This window comes from Passer domesticus, chromosome 14 (genome assembly GCF_036417665.1).
Source record: "Passer domesticus isolate bPasDom1 chromosome 14, bPasDom1.hap1, whole genome shotgun sequence".
Lineage (NCBI taxonomy): Eukaryota > Metazoa > Chordata > Aves > Passeriformes > Passeridae > Passer > Passer domesticus.
Genome location: NC_087487.1, coordinates 5492270 through 5514130, shown reverse-complemented (window position 1 = coordinate 5514130; position 21861 = coordinate 5492270). Strand labels below are relative to the sequence as shown.

General features: G+C 42.4%; 2 protein-coding genes and 1 long non-coding RNA gene across 21 annotated transcripts in view; 1 reads left to right on the top strand and 2 right to left on the bottom strand.

Annotated features, from left to right (window-relative positions):
* MTMR10 (myotubularin related protein 10) overlaps window positions 1–6919 on the bottom strand; it is a 36033-nt gene extending 29114 nt beyond the window's left edge. Inside the window, exons 1-2 of one of the 3 annotated variants that reach the window (XM_064389140.1) lie at window positions 6664–6919; window positions 5358–5418 (exon numbers count right to left, since the gene is read on the bottom strand). In XM_064389140.1, coding sequence (XP_064245210.1) covers window positions 5358–5418; window positions 6664–6717 — 115 coding nt within the window. In that variant the 5' untranslated portion in view covers window positions 6718–6919. Of the gene's footprint in view, window positions 1–882; window positions 986–1823; window positions 1984–5357; window positions 5419–6663 lie in introns of those variants that run through there. The other 2 variants (XM_064389139.1, XM_064389141.1) reach the window with 2 other exon arrangements.
* Window positions 6573–18013, top strand: LOC135280837 (uncharacterized). The gene is made up of 2 exons (XR_010347657.1): window positions 6573–6675; window positions 16339–18013. It is a non-coding gene; the product is annotated as an uncharacterized LOC135280837 (long non-coding RNA).
* The window catches only part of TRPM1 (transient receptor potential cation channel subfamily M member 1), a 116410-nt gene continuing 108432 nt past the window's right edge, over window positions 13884–21861 (bottom strand). For all 17 annotated transcript variants that reach the window (XM_064389122.1, XM_064389126.1, XM_064389121.1 and 14 more), the window contains 3 exons: window positions 20515–20714; window positions 19318–19450; window positions 13884–17474 (listed from right to left, as the gene is read on the bottom strand). In XM_064389122.1, the coding sequence (XP_064245192.1) occupies window positions 16211–17474; window positions 19318–19450; window positions 20515–20714 (1597 nt within the window). In that variant the 3' untranslated portion in view covers window positions 13884–16210. The remainder of the gene's footprint in view (window positions 17475–19317; window positions 19451–20514; window positions 20715–21861) is intronic.

Genomic DNA, 21861 nt, shown 5'->3' with positions numbered 1-21861 from the left:
CCTGAAACATCTACTTTAAAAAAAAAGCTTCAGGGAATTGCATTGTTTTCCAAATTGCCATTCTGATTTTCTAATCTGGCCATTCTTAAATGCTGAAAATAATTTCACGCTCTTGTATGACACTGATTCGTGAAAACAAGATGCAGCTACAAACCTTTTTTGCTTCTTTTTTATATCACCTATTAATTTTAAAAACAAACAAATGAATTTTCACAGTTACATTTCAGTTTCAAATCGAAAACTTGACGCAGGTTAAAAAACCTAAGCCTGCAATATGGTGAGTCCTGCTCAGCTGCACAGGGAGGGAGGCTTGGCGAGCCCTCCACAACACTGGGAATGAGAATCCACAACACTGGGAATGAGAATCCACAACACTGGGAATGAGAATCCACAACACTGGGAATGAGAATCCACAACACTGGGAATGAGAATCAAGTGCTCTGGAGCAGTGAGGAGCTGCCTTCAGCAATCTCTGCTCAGGTGCTATCAGCACTGACAGGCTCTCGCTGCTCACCAGCAGCACATCCTCAGCAGATCAGGTAATGCCTTCCTGAACATCAATACCTCATTCCAGAAACAGCCACGGGAAAAGGCACCGACAGCAACAGCATTTGTACCAACTAAACCACCCCAGCTTTCCCTCGGAGGCATTAAAGCAAAATGATTCCTAACAGGCAAGCAGGGCAGACCGACAGGTCCCGGGGGTTACTGATTAACCTCGTTAAGCTGGGCCCGGCCCCACGACCCGCACTCACTGCACAGCGCGGCCTCGGCTCTGCCGCCCGGGGCACCGCGGGCGCAGCAATGCCCAGCAATGCCCAGGAACGCCCAGGAATGCCCAGGAAGGGGCGCGGGCTCCGGAGCAGCGAGGACAGAACGCACCTGGGGCACGACTGCACCAGGGTGCCTCAACGACCAGCGAGCTTCCCTCTCCTATCACATGATGTGGTGCAGCTGCTCTGGAACACATGACTCAATGTAATAAGGAATTGCAGAAAGCAGAAAAAAACAAAAAGCTGGGAGCTAACTTGCGAGAGAAACAGACTCTTCTAAAAGATTAAATATTTCTATGATACAGTCTGAAAAACCTCCCAAAATTAAATTTCTACAGTCACTTGCATTTCAAAAGGCATACAGATATAAAAAAGCCAACAGAAATAAAAAAAATCAGGTGGTAAAGTCAATCAGAATTATTAAATGAAAGCCAAATATATCCAATGGCAAAAATCTTGAACAGGATACATAATTCAACCTCAGCAAAAAACAGGAACTCATTCAGAATTAATCAAAAAGATGATTACAAATATGGGAAACTTCATTTTCAGGACCAACTAAGAAAAGTCAAAGGGAGGCAAAACAAAGTGGACATATAACACATGTCTAAAAATCACAACTTGCATCAAATGGAGGAATATGGCTTGATGTTTGCTGCGTCCTACAAGAACTAGGATTTATCCAAAGGAAGTGGATGGTGGTAATTTCAGGAAAAAAAAACCCCAAAACCAAACAAACCAAACAATTAAAAGGAGTTCTAACAGCATATGATTAAACTATAGAACTTGTTACCATGTGAAGCTGTGGGTGCTAAACGGCTACAGAAAGCAACTGCATAAACTCAAGTAAGCCAAATCCAGCGAGAGGAACTGAACACTGCTCTGTGATACCCTGTGACTCCTCACTGGGGTGTCCCCATGAGGCTCCTGCAGGAGGAAAAGCCCCACGCTGCACTCTGCAGAGGGAGCAGCTGGGAATGCTGCTTGCCCTGCTCCCCTCCCTGCGGCCAGCAGCAGCGAGAGGGGACATCTGTCCCCGCCCAGCCGTACCTGTGCCCTGCTGGTCACCGCGCCGGGGACAGCTCTCAGCTTCACTTCTGTCACCCGAAACGGGGCAGACACAACAGACACCACCTGTGCACAACTGCTTCCAGTAGCACCTCACCACCACCGCCCCTTGAACTTGCCTTAGCATGAACAAGCCTTAAAGATAAAAGTTACTATTCTAATTCAGTTTAGTCTATAATGTAATAACCATTTCCAGCCTTTTTGTAAAAAACTTACAGGTAGCAACTACTATCTTAATCTACTAGAAATTAGCATACTGAGCAACAGTTTAACTAATTCAAGTTGACATTAAGATTCAGGAGGAACAATCCTCTCCTCCCACAATCAGATGCTCCACTGGTTACATAATCTGCTGCAGAATGCCCTGTGTGAGCAACAGGGAGGATCTCATTGCCTGGTCTTGCCCAAACCACAGTGTGGCACTGGTTCCAGTACACACACCAGACTGGCCCATTGTCCATCCTGGTACTGCCCTTCTGCACACTGCTGTGCCACTCACATCATGGAGACACGCTGCAGTCACAGGCCACTTGTGCTGGACAGGTTTTCTCAATGATGAAGCTGATGACTACAGACACAGTTATGGAAAATAGGCTACAGCTGATCCCCAGAACAAAACACACCTTCAGGTTTAACAACATGAACTCCACACTCCCCTAACGTACACAGACTCATTTCCTACCAGCCAGGCAAGGCACTTTAACAGACTGACTGCTAGACTACCTGCTATTTCTGTAATTTTCCTCTTTGACATGCTTGTAAAACTAGCAATGCACACAAACAAAGGGGGAAAAAGTGAAACTGTTACAGAGGCCAACTCTTAACTAATTCTGCAGAAACTCTCGCTCACAGAACTAACACTAGGAAAACAGAGCTGCAGAAAGAAAAAGAAAACATTTTTATAACTCTACTTCAAACCTATATAATTTGTTTTGCAATGAAATTATACCAAATTTTATAAAATTACTTGCTTTTCTCTACTGCAGTATCAGTATTGTCCCTTACAACCAAGGTTTTCACTTGTTTTACTGATGATACTTGCTCCTTTTCCCAATAAACACCCTCCTCAGGGCATACAGTTCCAGGAGAACACAGGCTTTTAATCCAAATTCTGATAAGATTTGGGCTCTGGGCTCCAGAGGAAACTTTTAAAACAAACTCTACAGGTTGAAAGTTGATTCCAATGAATTTTCTTTTTCTAAGTAAAAACCACTTCACTTTCTAACTAGATGTATTATTTCCTAGCCTGTAACTCCTTGTCCTAACCTTCACTGCACAGAAATACAAATTAGACAACAGGGTATTTAGCTCCTTTGGAATTAGTAAGCAAGCCACTCCCTCAGAGTCACTAAGTTTTAGGAATCAAAAGCTTAACACAAACATTTACAGGTTTCAGATATTACTAAAGCCAGTACCTGCTTGTGCTCATGTAACTTAATTCCAAAGGAACTCCTTAAAAACTCCACTACTTAAAAAAAGTGTAACAAACATTCAGCCACTCAGGCTTATCTCTGTTCCTGAGAGCAAAAGCAATTTCACACAATTGTTAAGGATAGGATATTAGGAATGCCATACTGAAACTGTATTTACAAGGAAGTGCAAGTCAGCCTTAATATAATTAAATGAGTTGGAATTTGGCCAGTAACTTGGGTTATGACAAATCCACAAGCCAGTCTATCCAACAGTACAATGTGTACTTGTTTATGCCCTTTTCTACAGCATGGCTGATGACAGAAACAAAAAAATGTCTTTAGGCTGGTGCTTAACTTCAAACAGGAAGAACTGCATTTAAGTAATTTAAAATAGGTCACTTCTAACACCCTCCTAACTCTCATACAGAGTCATGAACAGATTTTCTCAGAGCTACTCTGTGGCTATACAGAGCAGTGAATCTCATTGTGAAGTAATTCAAAATAATACCTTAGCATGATACGGAGGTGAAAATTTAAGTCTGTGGTACTTCATGCTGTGGCTTCTACATAACTTGGGGCAAGTTACTACAAATGTCCCAAAAGCCATCAAATGCTGACTTCAAAGAGCGCGCATGACAAGGAAAATAATGCAAAGAGGGAATAAATACAAGCCAGTTGAGAAAAACAAACCCAGTCAGCACCATTTTAAGAGTGAGTACTTGGGAGTTTCACAAATAGAGCGTGAACCACGCTGCAGAAAGTGGCAGCACAGAAGTTACTTTCTGTGACTGCTCATGGCCAGGTCCCACAGCAAAGGCAAGATGTGCTACATTTTGAGCAAAGCACTCGCGTACTGCCCTGCAGTTGCTGTGGAATGTCTCACAGAAGAACATGCAGTCACTTCCTTGTGAGTCAAAGGCCTTGGATGAATATCAACTGCAACATAATCAGCGAGATGCCAAGTGGTAAGCAGAAGTTTTGCAAGCATAAAAATATAACTATTTCAAATATCAAGCAATCTCAGCAATGTATTTTAGGACATTTATGCCTCAAGCAAATTCTGCATTCTTTTGTTTCGTGAAGAATGTCAGGCAGTTGTTATTTACTCTTCTACAGTATTTCAGCCTCTTAGGTACCTCACTGGACCATATCACATATCAATTAGTACTGCTAAATTAGCAACAGGCCCATGTAAAGCAGTGACAGAAATAATTTTTAAGAGTTGTTTATAGCTACATCACTGTGTGTGTGTAAATTCATATTTTTTAATAAACATTCTGATTTCTAAGAAAAAAACTGTAGAATGACATTGTTTTAAGCTCAAAATTATCCTTAGAAACTGCAAGCCAAATTTATTACTGTTATGTACAGTTTGCAGTGAAAGTAGTCTTGGGAACAGTAGATTGTTCCTTCCATATCTGAAAAAAGGCTTTTAGAAATCCTCATTGCTCAAACTGTCATCTACCAGAGACTATTTCTTATTTAAAACATGGACATCATTAATACCCTACATTTTTATAAATATGTTATGATGAATAGTAATAATAGCTTTATTTCACCCACACCCCAAAAAGATTATTCTGTAGAGGTCTGAAGACAAAAATTCCAAATGTACCTAAAGGCACCAAAATCCATAAGACTAAATGAATAAAGATGGCACTAGAAGTTTCCCAATACAGAAATCAATCATACCCACACACTGGAAATTCTCTGACTATTTTCCTTTAAAATAAAGGAAGACTCTGACACAGGCTTTGCTACTGGCTTCTGCACACAGGTAAAATCTGACTGTCTGATGAAAGCGTAATTACCAGGAGTCTTCCAAAAGGTGTCAAGAATGCAAAATCACTTAAGAGAGGTTTAATTTCCATTACTCACAATAAAACCAAAACATTATTGTATATGTAGTAAAGCATCACACAGGCAAAACTGCCTATGCATTCGCTTAGTGTTTCAGGTGTGTTGCAATAAGTTTCTACAGACACAAACATCATTACCTTTTCCTGCTCAAAAGCAACATTCCCTCAATGAACAATGCTAAGATTAAAATATACCAAAATCAATGCCAACAGAGGTATTTGTCAAACTCCTGATTCATGCCTACCTGGTAAAAGTACTGGTTCCAGTTTTTTAATTCTTGGTTCTGATGCTATATTGTCATCAGCCTGAAGAAAAAAAAAAAAAGATAATTTACTTAATGCTCAGAACTTTACAGTCAGACACAAGCCTGACCTGCTTATACAGAAGAGAAAGTTGTTTTAACTTAAAAAGTTCATCTTAAGGAGCTAAAATCCAATCATAGCAAGAGTTTTTAACAATTTTGAGGGCATTTAGATTTGTACCATAAGAATAATAAAAATTTTAAAATATTCATGTTTAAAAAATTGGGTAACCCAAACTATCACAAGTCACAGGGTAAACAAAAACCAATTTGGCTTGATACTCCATAATGGCCCAAGAACTTCAACAAGTTTTACACATATAGACACTCAAGTTCAAAAAAACCTCTCTACTAATTTCTAACATGCACAGCTTTCCAACACAGGAAAGATTAAAAAAAAACAACTTAAGGCCTAGAACATGCATATGCCTACTTGCAGTTCAATTTCAAACCTTCAAAATTAAAAGCTTCTATAAAAAGACTGGAACCTTTAGTGAAATAACCCACATTTCCTACAATGATAGCAATATAACCATTTCCCAGGACTAGGAATATCCATAACTGTGTTACATCGACATCTCACTCCTATTAAGAAATTGGGAAAAAACCAAGAATCAGTCAACATGTGAAACATGTTGCTAGAAGAGGTCCTGTCCTGTCTAAAGTAAATAAATATCAATTTCTGTCAAGTGCACATTCAGATGACACAAAAAGTCCTGGTGGTTCTCGACACACTCCGTACTATATGCGCTATTTATAATTTATAGGTATACTCGGTTTTCTTATTTATGCCATCAGACAGGTTGTAAACACGAAGCGATGGCTACAGGTGAGAGTTTAACTATGCACAGCAGCGCCCGCTGCTTTCTCCTCATCCCGCCCAGCGCCGCGAGCCCAAACACCTGAAGCACAACTCACAACTTCCCAAAATAATCTCGCACGGGCCGATTTGAACGAACGCAAGACTTTATTTTGATACAAGTCCTGCTTCCCGACCACCGTGCGGGCTGTGTCCGTGTGCGAGGCGGACACCCGGAGGCCGAGGGGCTGCACCCCGAACCGGCTGCGCAGCTTTTGTTCCCCGGTGCCACGGAGGGCTCGGGGACCCGGCAGCCCGTCCACAGGTGCCGCTCGCCACCCCCGGGCCAGCGGCACGGCCCCGGGGCGGCACCTCGGCCAGGGACAGGGACGGCCCGGGGCAGGCAGGGCAGGGCAGGGCACGGCGGTAATGGCAGTAAAAGGCGGTTACCTGAGGCAGAAGGTACGACTTGAAGGTGGGTTTGGGCTGCTTGAGGGAGAACATTGTGGCCGCCGACGGGCGGGCCGGGCCGGGCCGGGCCGCGGAGGTGGTACCGACGCCCGCCGGCTCAGGCCCGGCGCCCGCGGCCGCTCGGGCTGCGCTCCCCGTCACACCGCGGGGGCGGCCCCGGCGCACCCTCCTTCCCCAGGGGAGGAGCCAGCGGCCTGGGCAGGCCCGGGCTGGAGCCGCTGCCGCCCCGCATGGAGCCCCCGCGGCTCCCTCCGCCTCCCCGAGCCGGCCCAGCGGCTCCTTGGGCGGGCGGCGGCCCCGGCCGGGCCGAGAGGGGCGGGCGCGGCCGCGTACGGCGGCGCGGAGGGAACAAGCGGCCCGGCCGTGAGGGCCGGCCCGCGGCCCCGCGCAGCCCCGGCACGGCCGCACTGCCGGCCCGGGTCACCGCCCCGCCGGCCCGTCCTGCCCGGCCCGTCCTGCCCCGGAGCAGCCCAGCGCCGGGCCTGCGGGATTGCCGCAGCTCGGCCTCAGAGCCCCCCGGGAGCTGAAACCCGCGTTCGGGGGCCTGCAGGAGTTACCGCTAGCCAGGGCTGTCTCGTAAGGCAGCGGTAAAACCCAGCTCCGGCGTGGGGAGAGAGGGGCTGGGGAGACCCTGGCACAGGCTGCCCAGGGAGGTCGTGGGGCTCCATCGCCGGCAGCGTTCACAGCCAAGTTCTGTAAGGCCTCGAGCAAGGTGCCCCTGCCCGTGGCAGGGCTTTGAGCTGGATGATCTATGCTCCATCCTAAACCCTTATCCTTCTGGGATTCTGTGGATCACTTACTGCTATGGCGTTCTCCCCCTGTCACCCTTTACAGAAGCAAGCTGTACACATTACAGCTGTGGGGTGTATGCAGCCCTCTCAGGCACATGATGTGACTCTTGGGGATGGTTCTGTGCAGGGCCAGGAGCTGGACTGCACAGTCCTTGTGGGTCCCTTCCAACTCAGCATATTCTGAGGGCTGGATGATGCCCCAGGCAGCTGCTGCAGTCACCCTCCCACTCAGCAGCCCTGCTGACTGCGGGAGCTGGATGTTGATCCAATATCATTGTAACTCCCTTTAAGCTTTCCAGGCACTCGTGTTGCTCACCAGAACTTCTCCAGGAGATGGAAATAACACAGGCACCTACCTAAACTGCCAAAATCCATCACTGCTATCTCTTTTAAGTAGGAGACTGAGTAGCTGTTCATGTTTGCTTAGTGGCCTATGACACCCTAAAGCTCCATACTGCAGGTGATTATTATGACTGCTCTAAACTTGGCCTCCACAGTGAAAACACCTCCTACACGAAGCAACAGTTTGGGTGGAAATGTGGTTTAATGGAGAACCCTAGATCAGAAATACATGGTCTGTCAGCTGTGAGATCTAAGGAAGGGGGAGAGTCTGGGTTCTCCTGCTGATAATCCAGGCACAAGGGAAACCAGCAGGTCTCTCCAGATTTTGGAGCCAGGTCTGAAGTGTTCAATAGGGTGAGAAGGGCTGGCCCCTGGCTGCTGGTGCACCAGTCATGGTTCCAGCTGTGAGCCAAGCAGAGTTCACAGCAGGGACCATGGATTAGGGGTGAGAGTTGAAGGCCAGGACCTGACAAACAAACTGCTGGTGTTTTGTAGCCTCACCGTATTAAAAAGCATAATTTTGGTCAGCCATGCTGTCATGAAAATTGAACAGCTCACATACAATGTAACATTTGTAAAGGCCTGCTACAGCATCGTGGTGAAGACTCCAGAAAAATGGACACATTTTTAGACACAAAATGACACATGCAGTACTCAACATCAGCTGCGAGGTCAAGGTCTTCCCTCGTTAATAGAAAGTATATTGCATTACAGAACCTGGGATCTTTTGTGAACTCTGAGGGGGTGTGTTCAATGAAAGAACATACTTTAGGGCACAGCCTGGATTCCACAGTTTGGAGGAACTGTCCCACTGATTGCAGCAGGAAGGTTTGATTGAGCAGTGAGGAGGGAATTCACTGGCACCTGCCTAGACTGAGGAGAGCTCATGTGCATACATTTAATGCTGTTCAACAGCCCAGGAGGGAGCACCCTGCTCTTGGACTTGTAGATACAGAAGATAAAACCAACCCCAGTGTACTTTTCAAAGCAAGTGCACCTCCTTGCACAAAGGTCCCATCTTATTGCTGTTGGCAGACAATGCCCTTCACTTTATCCTCTATTTTCACATATACCACTTTTATTTTACGCTGTAAACATCATTGTCTAAGTGGGATTATTCAGCCTGGCATGATCTCATGCCCCAGTCCATTTTAGGGAGTGCACTGTGCTGCAGATGGTGTAAAGCTGAGAGCTGTGAGAGCAAACCACAGCTCCTCTCATCCCCTTTCATAACTTAAATCCTTTGGACGTTTGATAAGTGAAAAATACTGCAGGGCTAGCCCTTATCTTTATCCTTCTTAAAAGTTTTTGTTCATATTCAGAACAGTGGTGAAAGGAAATTTAACTCAAAAAGGGGGGAAGAGAAAGTGAGGGGGTGAGGAAGGCAGAAATTGCCCAGACTTGAAACTGCACATAATAAATTTGGCAGTGATATTAAAAATGATGATTATTTGCACCATATCAGAATTACAAGAGTGTTTCTCCATCAGCACAGAGACTTTTTAGGAGTAGCTGCAAAAGCAATCTTACTCATGAGAGGATGATCACAGGATAGCAAAAATTTCCAGTAAGGACTGAACTGACACATTGAAATTGCAGTGCTGTTCTGAAAAGGAGCAAACAAAATCAAAACTAACCTCTCACAAGATTTATGAGGATTGTTACTGGAACTGGTTACAAGTTTCCACGGAAAGAGTTCTGTGCCAGTAGGAGAAGAAGGCTGATTTGGCAGAATTGAGTACTTTGGAGAAGCAAGTTAATTGTCACAACTTGCAGTGAGACACAGACAGGCAGAGCAGGACAGGCAAGTAGAGCAGGGTAGGCAGGCAGGGCAGGGCAGACAAGGCAAAAGGTCAGGCAGGACAGGCAGGGGAATCCTCTGGCTCCTTTTTGAAAATGAACTCAACTGCCTGCTCATCTCTGGCCATCCCAGCCCTGCTTCACTCTGTCACTTTTTTCAAACAGTTCTGCTAAGCCAGAGATTTTTGAGAATGCCTTTGTTCTATGAGAGCAGTCTTGAAATAATGGTGGGAAGACAGCTATGCAACAAAGCCAGCTGAACTGAAAAGACTGCAGATGTCTGGTGTTATTCTCATTAATTAAAAAATAATTTTTTTTAGTCAGCACAGTTATTTTCCTTGCCTCTACCTTGTTATTCAGTGGTATCTCCTGTGTGCTAGCCTGACCAGGACCCTTTCTTGGCCACTCTCTCTGAGAAGCAGCCTGGCCTGCTCTCCCAGTGGTATCACCCCCAAGACTGTGTGCTTGTCTGCCAGGGCTCTTTTTACACATAGTGACAGTGTGACAGCGCAGATAATTATCTGTTAGAGACGGCTGGGCTGCATACCCTGCTGTGTTCAGTGCACACTCAGATTAGGCACCTTCCTAAAAGTTCTGCTACACCCTCCCAAGGCAGCTCTGTGGCTGGGGAAGTGCTTTGGCTTATGCAGTGCATGAGGGCTGGGGTTAAATCAGAACAGATTTTCACAATGGACCCTTTTGATCTCTCAGCAGATTAGAGAATGGCTTTCATTAGGCATGTTCAAGAACAGGTTAGACCACCATCTGCCACTGATGCTATTGACATAGCTGAACTTGCCTAGTGCAGATGATCTCTTCCAGGCCCGTATTTCTATGGCAACTTCCATGTTTTCATAGCTCTCTGAAGACTGGTTCAATTATTGAACTCCAAGACAAAAAAGACACAAGTGTTGTCTGATTTCACAGCAGAGCTATGTGCCCAGAGCTAAAGCAAGTGTGCAGCAAGCCTGCAAAGTCAGGGATTCACTGATGAAAGTAAGTTCTATTTTTCCCTGAAAGTGGTACAGTTTATTACTTTACCTGGACACCTCTCTACTTGTGCACTCAATAGTTTGTGCACCCAGGTTGCCTCAGCCTGCACTCAGAAGTGTGGGACTCTGGGGACTTGTGAGGGAGCCAGCCCTACAGATCTGTATTACCTCTTACAGAATAAAAACATAATGCCTTAAATTTATTAAGCAGTTGGTAAAAAACCCCAGTTGTTCCTGAATGTCCTTGATGAAGACCTAGGAGAAGAATATTTAAATATTTAAAATGTGTTTACTTACATAAAACAGCAAATTTGACAGTCTTGGCCAAATATAAAAGACATAAAAACTCTGCAGAAGTTTTTGTTTCTTGAGGTATCCCAGGAAAGAAGCCTCCTTTGCAAGGCACATCTGTGAAGTGGAGGCTGTTTTCTTGTGTGGAGGTTTAATGATATGGAACTTTGCTATGCCAGGTAAGGGTACTTTCCTTGTTCACCATTGTGCAGGTATTGCTTTCCTGGAGTTATTGGGTGCTGTTCACAGCACAGTGTTCTACCTTGGCTCAGACTATTTCACACAGGTGTTGTGATAGTGACTATGAGATTACTGGTGCTTCTAAACTAGAATCAAATCTTTTTCCATGGCCCTTGTTGAAGGCTGTTGGTTTGCTCAGGTGATAGCTTGCTGAGCACAGCAGTACAGTTAGGGCAAGCAAAGGGAGATGCTTGCATCTAGAGCCATGCAGGATGAAGCACTGTGGTTTTACTGGGGGTTCATGCTGCAGAGACAAAAGAGGAGCAGGCACATGAAATTATGCACCCTCTTTTCCATTACTCCAACACCAAGCAGTAGGTGGACACCAGCATTTAAATATTTCAGCTAAACATCTGCAAAGGATAATTTAAAGCCTGTTATGAAGACATACCTTACATACATTGTAAAGATAGAGGGAATCAACCATAGAGTACCACTTTGCCATAACAAACTCTGCAGATAAGGCTAAAAGTTGAAAAAAAAACCAAAATAAAATTGCAGTTTTAAGAAAATCTGTAGTCTTTGTCTCACTTCTCCCAAGGTTTGTGGTTTGTCAGCCTACAATGCAAAGTACTGTTTTACAATGCTGTTTTATGTTTTATGCCTACCCCAAACTCCTGTGCCTGGCACAATTTGAAATGGTCTTTAAATGGTCACATCAACCAGGTCCTTACATCACTTTTGCCTTCCTGTCCAATGCTGGATCAAAAGAAGGGATCAAAATCCACCATTAGCCTGAATTTTCAGCTTAGGTGACTGCTGCATGTGGTAAAATATTTATTTGCAATGGTTGCAATGAGAAGAAAACATCCCTAGGGCTAATTTAGCCTCATAACCCAGCAAACAGAGGCTAATTGTCACTGCTAGTAACAGGCCACAGGCTTTATGCTGACTTTGTAAGGCCTCAGGACTGAGGCTTGTCAGGACTGCTTTGTCTGAACTTGCCTTAACCTGCCTCGAGCTGTCCCTCATTTGTTTAGATGTGAAAGCAATTTTTCTAATGATGAGAAAATTCAGGTTTACTTGTAGAATTTAAAGGTCAGTGATGAAAAACAAGATATAACTTTGTAGCTCTCTTAAAAATGCCCCTAAAGTAGCAAAAAATAAGGACAAAGAAACAACATGAATTCATGCTTACCCTACAAAGGACCTGGGATGCTGACAGCTGGCAGTATGTCCTCACTATCCTCACTGTATCCTCACTGACCATTAGACCCAGAGGATCAGAGCAGGTGCCAATAATCATCAAAATAAGGGGTAGATACTGGGGAGTGTGCATGGAATAACTTTAGCCTTTTCTGATTTACCATTAGTAGCATAGTAGTATTCTTTTCTGTTCTCATCTCTTCTCTAATTAGATGGATCTAAACTAATAACAATTCATATATTAGACTGTTAAAACTTTTTACACTAACAATAAATTCTCAACTTTACATCCAAGGCTCCCAACATCTTTTGAGTGCAACACTAATTCAGGCAGAAGTGACCTGCTGGGCAGGACAGTGCTGCAGAAGCATCTGTGGGACCCCAGCAGCATGTCCAAGGACTGCTGTCATTTGGAAAACTCACCTGCTCCACACGAAGGGCTCCAGCAGCACACTGGCTTTGGGTCAGCCCAGAACACCTGTAACAGGGCACTGTCCTGTTATTCATCTTGCAGAGCTAATGAAATGATCCTGTTAACATCCTTGGTCATGCACCTTTCTCATGTCCCTGTTTCCTGACAAGGCCTTGCAGATGTCTTCTTCTTTTTTTTTTTATTTAGAAGAACAGATAAATATTTTGCTGAAGATGTCAAGCACGGAACCTTGGAAAGCATCCAAATAAGCAGCATGGAGAAACCACAGTTGGAAGGTTTCAATGGCTACTTTAATGAATTAGTAAATAATATGGAAAATGGGCTTTGTTGATTCTCAGGTATTGATCTCCAGCTTCTAAAATTGATAGAGTGACTGCAACAGGAGAGGTTTGTGAGGGCAAAGTTAAGCTAGTCCCTGAATTATGCAATGTAAAAAGGGGTAATTCATGGAATCAGGTGGTAGGGTCATGAACCTGCCTTTGTGAATATGACAATTAGTCACTGTGTTGAAAACATTTGCCTTGAGGGAAAGGGAAATGTTTGTATTGCAAGATACTGTAAGGTGAACAAATTTGAATTACCTCAGAGTAATATCTCTGCATAGACATAGCCCTAGAGTACACACCCGTTCAGCTTGACCTGCTTCAGTATAGGTCAAGCACATAATAAATCATGGCAATGGAATTCACAGTGACATTGCTGTGAAGTCACCACATGCTTAGCAGTGAAGGGGGACACATCTTCCTGAAAAGCAGTATTAAACACGCCTCTTCAGAAATGCAAATTCTCTGCCTGCATCCTTTCAGCCAGTATTCAAGAAAGCATGGAGGCAGACATGCAAATGTGTTGGTCATTATTCTGCTTAGTGAGCTCCAAATCTATTATTAGTCTTCTATGCACATACAGAACCATATTTAAATCTTATTAAAATGGCTGTTTGTCTAAAATGACTCTGCCAAAGCCAGTGTTGTTACTTCACATGTAATGACAGAGAAATTGTCATTCAGTTCATGCTGTGTGAGAGCACAGAAAATATGCAACCTCTTAAAATCATCCCTCTGTAGAAAATTTCATGCAAAATTACTGGCAACTGTTAAGAAAAAAAAAATTTGCTTAGAAGATGTTTGTCCCATGCACTGCATAAGAAGAAACAGATTAGTGAAGTATTTTGACATTATAGAGAAAAAATTGGTATATTGAATTAATTTACCATATTTTTCACGTTTCTTTATAAATATTTTTACACAAAGGAAATATATAAATACAAAGGAAAAATATTTTTGTTTGAAATCTACATGCTATCAAATAAATTTTCAATGTAAGTGCTAAAAAAAGTTAAGTGGTCAAAAGCATGATTAACACACATTTTATAAAGACAATGTAACAAGAGGTATGCAACACACTGTATTCCATTCCTCAATGCATACTGCTTGTTTAGCACAGTGCTGAAAAGCTGCATCCCTTTGTGTTTGTTAATGAATCCATTTCTGGTGAATGTGCAGGCAAACAATAAAAAGGCATTGGCAAACTGGAGGCTATTTTAACCACATATACACAATGGCTATGTAGTTGCACAGAATGGTAACACAGAAGTAAACATGGAAGTGAAACAATTTCAAATGTCATTCTGTTTTTACAAAATGTCAAGTTCTCTAAGTTGAAGAAAAGAGAAGCCCACATAAAAAGCAAAATGTCAACACTGTTCCAACAGCAGGGAAGCAAGTAAACCTGCTGGTAAGAACCAAGATAGCAAAAATCCAAAAGAAATGATGACTGAACTCTGTGAAATGTCTGTGCACTTTCCACGATCATTCAGTCTGGTAACAGTACTTCAGGGTAAAAGTATGGATGGAGTATGAAAATACAATGCAAACAATACAAATCAGATACCATTAATGCAGGTATAGAGTCTTCCAGCAGCCTCTGCATTTCAAAATGCTGTAAGCATCATTGTCAAGGAGGACAATGCCAATTGAGGCCTGCACTGTGGGGCTGATAGTGAGTGAAAAAAGAAATTACATCTTTTCAAAATAGTGTATGAATGAGTCCTGACAGGTAATGAGTTAAGCATAAACCTTTGACCAATATTCTGCCTTTAACTCATTTTCAAAATTGTCTGCCCAGTGGTAAGTATCCCCTGCAAAGAGAAGTGCTGAATATTTGGAAAATCAAAGTTCCTAACACTTAACAGGGAAGAATGACCCAAGTAAGACCCTGCTATTATGAAGAAAATTATCAAAACCTAGTACTTAGAATACCACTGCAGAGACAAGTGCTCTGGATACATCTAACTACAGATGTTGATTTCCACTCTTAGTCCTCAAAACGCTTTTGCTGCAGAGACTTTTTTCTCCTTTGACATTTGTTTTTGAAATTTACTCAAGAAAATGTACAAAATTTCTACTCTGGTCTGGAAAATCTATATTTTGTTTAGACAGACTCCTAGAAACTGTTACTTGTTCCTCATATGTCATAATGAAATTGCAAAATGGAAGATGAATTTTTGTCACACTAGATTTGTTTCAAACAAAGATCAGCTATATTTTGATCTCACCTGATCAGAACACCTTTCCTGTTCTGTTTTGATTTGTTTTCCCTTGCAGGCATCTAAGAGAAGTCAGAATCTTATTCTAAGTCTACAGAGACTTCAGTTGTAATCCTCATTTATACAAAACACTAATGTACATCTTGGATTTCTATTATTAAAATATCCATGTATTTGATATTATTAGAATCTCCCTAAACATTTTGAAACAATGATCACTGTTTTGCAACAGTTTAAGGCTGTCAGCATGTTTTGGGTTGGGGACAGATGTGATCCTGAAAGCAAGATTATGCCACTGAAGTTCAAGGACAGATTAAGAACATGTGTACACATGGCTTTCCAGGTCAGACTTCTCCAAATACAACTGTATTTTGCCACTCTGACCTATTTCAGTGGATGAGAACTGCCATGTCATGCCATTCTGAAAGAGAAGCTAAGCAGCATGCATGAAATCAGAAGTGAAAGAGGGACTGCATAATTTTTCCTTGCCTCCAACAATATTGTTTTGATCTGAAATACACCATGGCTACAAAGAAACCAGCTGCATAAATAAGGATAAGACTAAGACTGGTTAAAAATGTGTTCAGTTTGAGAAATCTTCTGATAAAGTTATTACATTATAATATTGCTCTTCCTCTAAGAGCTTTTATAATGAGCTTGTCAGTAAATGAGCTTATGAGGGAGACTGAATTGGTACAAATGAATATCTATATAGTTGGCAGCTGTGGACTGTACCTACTTTTTATCTGCCCCTGAGAAAACATCTCCCTTTCACCCAACCCAGCAAGCATTTATTTAAGAACAGAACATGTATCTATTAAGTTTAAAAGAAGAGAAATACAGATATTCACAATTCTTCTTTAGAAATTAATTTGAAAATCCCTAATTTGTTCAATTAGTCACTCTGCTTTCTTAACTGTTGGTAAAACAGGGGCCATAAGCCACTTTAACATTCAGTTTCTGTGGATGCATTTTCTTGCCTGGTTTTCTGTTCTTCTGTTGCACTGCCAAACGCTACCACCAAATTAGTTACACTGCTGGCATGTCCTGGTCTATTTAATTTGTCCTTCACAGACTTGGCTTTCCGGGAATGGCTGTGCAAACTCTTGGAGCGCACTGATGGGAACCCAGGAGTCCTTTCGGGCTTTGCTGACAGGAAATTCTCCTTCTCAGCCTTGACGGGGGCAGGCATAGAGGTGTAAGAGGCACTCATACCTGCTTCACCAACATTACAATCATCATCTGTGTCCATCTGCTTCTCCTCTGCTTGCCTTTCTGCTTCAGAGATCAACCCAGGGTATTCTGGAGGACGCTCTTGAGAAAGCTGCTGCTCAACTTCGTATTTCCACTCCGTGGCCCACTGTTCAATTGTAGAAGGACACACCTGATCCATGATGGTACTGTACTCCGAGGTCCAGTTGTTAACTCCTCCAACCAGCTTTCCACCTTGTGCAAAAATAAAGCTCCTTGACTTCATCATAGTGGTTTGACAAGCACTGAAAGTTTCAGGAGGAAAATAGCGCATTGCTTTGGATTTGTCCAAGGGATAAGAGATGGTTGCTTCTAACTTGGTACGTGCTACTTTTAACTGAGTGTTCTGAAAATCTGGTCCTGCTACTGACTGACTGTTTGTAACAGCATTCATCTGATTTACACTTTGAGGAATCATTCCATCGCTACTGAAAACCCCCTGCTTTTCACTCCCCAAACTGCCTGTACCAGAATGGGCTCTGGAAACATTCTGTGCAATTTCTAACGTAGATTTACTGTGATCTGCTGTAGCAACTGCATTAGGACTCGAGCTATGGAGTCCAGTTTGGTGTTCTGGAACCAGCATCCTTGGGTCTGCTCCATCTTCTTTGGTACCAATAGAGTGGGCTTTTTGACGCATGGCTGGTGACATAGGCGTGGTGCTGTCATCGTAGGTCAGCTCGTCACCGCTGATGTGGTATTTGTACATGCTGTAGCCATCGGAGCTGTTGACACTGCTCTGCCTCAGGAGATAGGCAGCATCACACTCTGACGAGGCCCGCGAGCGCGTGTACGTCAGCTCGGATTTGTCGACGCCCGCCAGCTTCTCCAGGGCATTCACCATCCGACCGGAGAGCTCCTCCAGCTGGGAGAGCCGCAGGTCGACTGTCTGGAGAGAAGCTTTCATAAAGTGTTCTCTTTCATTCACTTCTTCTAGCCTCATCGACATATTTTCAACTCTGTGGAGTATAAAAAAGGAAGCAGAGAACAGAACGTGTAGAATGGTGCAGTAACCCACTATAGGCACCCAGCGCCTGATTTCTTCCCAAGGCAGAGTTTTGTGGTGTGCATCATGCCTTGTTCTTTTTTCCTATGGGTAGCAACAAAAGCGCGAGCATTTTCTTGTTATCTATGCTTTCTGTACACCATATTAGAGGGGTATTTGAACTTTGCACTTATATTCATGGCAGGAGAGCCCTTAGGGACAGACTTCTGTTAACATTTCTGCGTCTGCCACCCACCGTGTGCTCAGTTGTTCTCTTTCACTGTGACGCATCAAATTAATTACATGAAAAGTACTTTCTAAAGACATGCTCACAGGGTGACTTAAAATAGCATCAAAGCATGTTGTAAAACAGGTTCTGCAGCTGAATGAGAGAGAAACATATTCTGGTGTTGATGGGATTGCTTTTGCTCTTGAAATACCTTTCTATTTTGTATCAGCTGAATGAGTGGAACTATTGTCTAGTTCAATTAAAATAATACTTTTTCCCATTTTCTTCTTATCATTTATATCATTGTGGATGGGATGGCACTAGAAAAATGCATATAAAGATAATTGACTGGAATGTGGCTTAGAGATGATATACTAATAAATCTACTGGGAAATTAAATGAACATTTTCTTGCTCGCATACACAAAAGATGACAAAGCATCTGGAGCAAGGAGCCATGAGAAATAAGCAAATCTGCTTTGTGGCCATAGACCATAGTGAATCAGTGAGGCTTATCAGCCCTGCTTTAGTCTCTGCTGCAATACCTAGGAATTTGACAAATTGCCACAGATAACCAGTGTAATAGAATATATGTAGCAGGTTTAATTTACTTCTCTATTCTCAAATTTCAAATATAATAATGCAAGATGTTCAGGGCCTCTCTCAATAGAAATAATTTTATCTATTAAAGAATTATATGGCTCACAGAGCAAATCCACAACAAATGTTAAAAATAGATATATAGATAAATATGTATGTGGAGTATTTAATCAACAGAACACTGTGAGGTAGAGTAAGGGGAAAGAGTGTTTAAAATGTGTATTATTTTCATTACAGGGAGAATTTTTTTTCAATTCAAGGAAGTGACAAAAGTACCCATCTCTTGACTTACTTAGATCTACTGACAGAATAGGCAGAGCCTTTGGGAACAGTCCTGCCAAGTGACCTGGTAAAAAAGGCTGCTGCCATTAGCACTGTGTGCTTACACAGCAATGTGCAAACATTACCTAGTCCTCAGAGCAAGCATAATGATTAACATGAGAATATTCCCCATCTTTTAAATGGGGAAGTTCATACTGAAAAGCTAAATGCCTTGTTCAAAGCCTGCAAGAGAATCTGTGGCAGAGATTAAAATTCAGCAGTTGTGAGTGCCAGACCCTAATGTAAACCACAGGTCCAAGGGAAGAACCCTCAGTGCTTTTGTCGTTAAACTCCACCATGTTTCTCATGGTTGGATGAACTGTTGGAAGCTCAACAAGCAGTGATTTTCTCAAATGGATAAAAAGCATCACTGTGATCCTCAGATGGATAAGAGGTATAAAATTCATCATAAGCAAAGATGTTCTTATAACAAAGCTACCCAAGCCACCAGATTTAGTGACATAACAGAAGGAATAACAAGAAGTTTGCTGTTTTGAGAGATGCACCTGCTCAGATAGTTATTTGGGATTCAGATCAGCTTCTGAGTTGGTGGTGGCTTTCTTCAAGATCTAAATCTTTTGTGTTTTCACTCAATCATGGGTATAAATAAGATATTAAAAAGACTGTTCCCAACAGATGGAGTGGATTTTTTTGGTTGCAACAGGTACCTTTCAGAGGTAACTCTGATGCGTTCATCATTAGATGACTGCTGCTCATCCTCCTTCTCCTGGAAGTATTCTTCTACACACTGCTCTTCAAACTCATAGAGTTTTTTTAGCTCTTCATCATTCAGAAATAACTCTGTGCAAAAGAGAAGAACAAAAGAGGAGTTTCCTTTTTCTCAACTTCTGGCAGACAGTTTAAATCCAAATTAGCAGTTTATTTTGGACATAGCCATACTGCAGATTCTACTCCTGCACTAAATGAACAGATTATTTTTTTAAAATAAGCCATGAGCACTTAGCTAAAGATGGGCAGAGCTGTGAAGGCAATGGAATGCATTATGAGCATCATCTGCTTCCATAGCCATCCACAACAGGCTTGATGTTCTGAATGACTTTGACACTGTTTAACTGCTGTGCATTGAACAAACTGACCAGATTTTACAAGATAAAGACCTGGGCAATCTCTGCCAGTTTGACTGTTCCTTCATTCAAGTGTTATTCTCAAAAGTATGGGAGTTATAGGCAACACATAAACTTAACAGTGTTCACAGATATTCTTTGGATAAGACGTTAAGAAATTTCTAATCACATAAGAAAAATCCAAGGGGAATTTTGGGAACAATTCATCCATTATCTGGATTTGTCTCTTTGCATTTGGAAGGAGTGCTACATTTCCTTTTTTCCTTTTTCCTATTGTGCAAAAATGTTTCCTATGAAATGTAGAAATAGAGGAATGTTGTGAGCCTCTGATTATTTCCGTGAGGCATATACTAATTAACAGTTAGAGAGTATGTTAGGAGAAGAATCCTCACAGTTTCCCTGTGAAATGACAGGTAAATCTCTAAATGATAGTGGGGACCCTCGCAGTCCTCACAATCACAGAGCTGACACTATAGCTGACTTTTGAAACTCTATCCCTTCTGTAATTCCTATTTGTCCCTCCCAACATACGGGCTTCACCAGAACTTGGTAAACCCCTGGGCTGAGTATATAGCATCTTGTTTTAAGAAAGCATATTAAAGAAGAGTTGCAAATTCTCAGGCACCCACAGAGCCCAAGAGCTGTTAAAATACAAATACTTGATACAAATATTGGCCCACTTGATGGGCAAGGTGAACAAAACAGTTCAGTGTTGTAGAAGCTGCTGCTTTCTGCCACTATGGTGCAAAGAGCTGAATTTAGAGAAGATTTCTTGCATACTCAGTCCCCTGTCCCGCTCGTCCTGGTCTCCATCCCCCTTCCTGCAGCGGCAGCAGATCCGCTTGATGATGATGTAGATGTGGCTGAAGATAATCATTGGTGGTGGCAGGACAGGTCTGTCATGGAATGTCATGATCAGCTGGTACCGCTGGAACTTCCAGACTTGGTTGGATATTGATTTTACCTCAAAGAAGGTATTGCTGAAAGGAAACATAGATACAGTTTCTATGAGGTCCCTAATCTCACTTCTCACTGAGCAAGTACTATGTTAAAAAAGCAGCAGCTAAATAACCTCATGGAGCCACAGGATTTGCTTGCTTCAGCTCTTAGCTGGTGCTACTGAAGTAAGGATTAAATTGAACTCATGATTTCAGTACTCCTTTTGAAGGCAGCAAACAGCAGGTGCTCTGCACCCCTCAGGCACCACTCAGAACAGTCCTCTCAGACCATTTATTCCTACTGTACAAATCCCTTAGGTGCCAGTGAAAAGAAACTCACACAATTTATGCATCACATAATTGGTATTTTGGGGCTTGGTTATAAACTATTTCTTTTAACACATGCCAGTATTTGATGCTACACAAAGTATTAAATCCATGAAAAGTAGTTTGTATGCTAAACTCAGAAGCTTCACATAGTATGCCTTTAATATGCTAATCAGCTTGACCTACATAGAAGACTTTTCAAGTTTTCACTGAATGTCCTAAATTCAAACTTTATTCCCTCAAACTTCTGATTCGAAAACATGGTGCACATTCTTGTAAAGAAAATTATACTTGGAAGTTTTATCATTTTTACAGCAAAGTAAGGTGTGTTTTAAAGATGTTTAATTTTGAAATTCAGTTGATATTGACAGGAGTCAATCCAGAGATAACAACAGTCACAGTTATGAAATACCAACTAAGAGAAAGCAGACTTGATATTCTGTCTAAGAAAAGGCTTTTCAAGATATTTTAAAGTATCTTCAGACAGCTCACTGCACTTCTATGATGGTGATGATACTGAAACTTCCTTTTTATATTTTCTGTCCACTTATTTCCTAACTCTATGTGCTTTAGAATATCTACATTCATAAAACCAGTTAAAACATCTCTTTGAAACCAAAGAATTCCTGTGTACACATAGATTTTACTTTCTTTATGTTAAGTCTACATGAGACTATGATCTATGAAAAATAACAATGTCTTCATTCCGTGTCTCCTTTACAGCAGGAATTCCCCAGCTAGATCTCATCCCTGTGAAGCAGGCTGGGATGGCAGGAGTTAACAGCATGACCTACTTCCCAAACTGCTGATTCCTTGGTCCTCCAGCCAATAATAGCTACCATTGTAAGATTCTTCCCCTTCT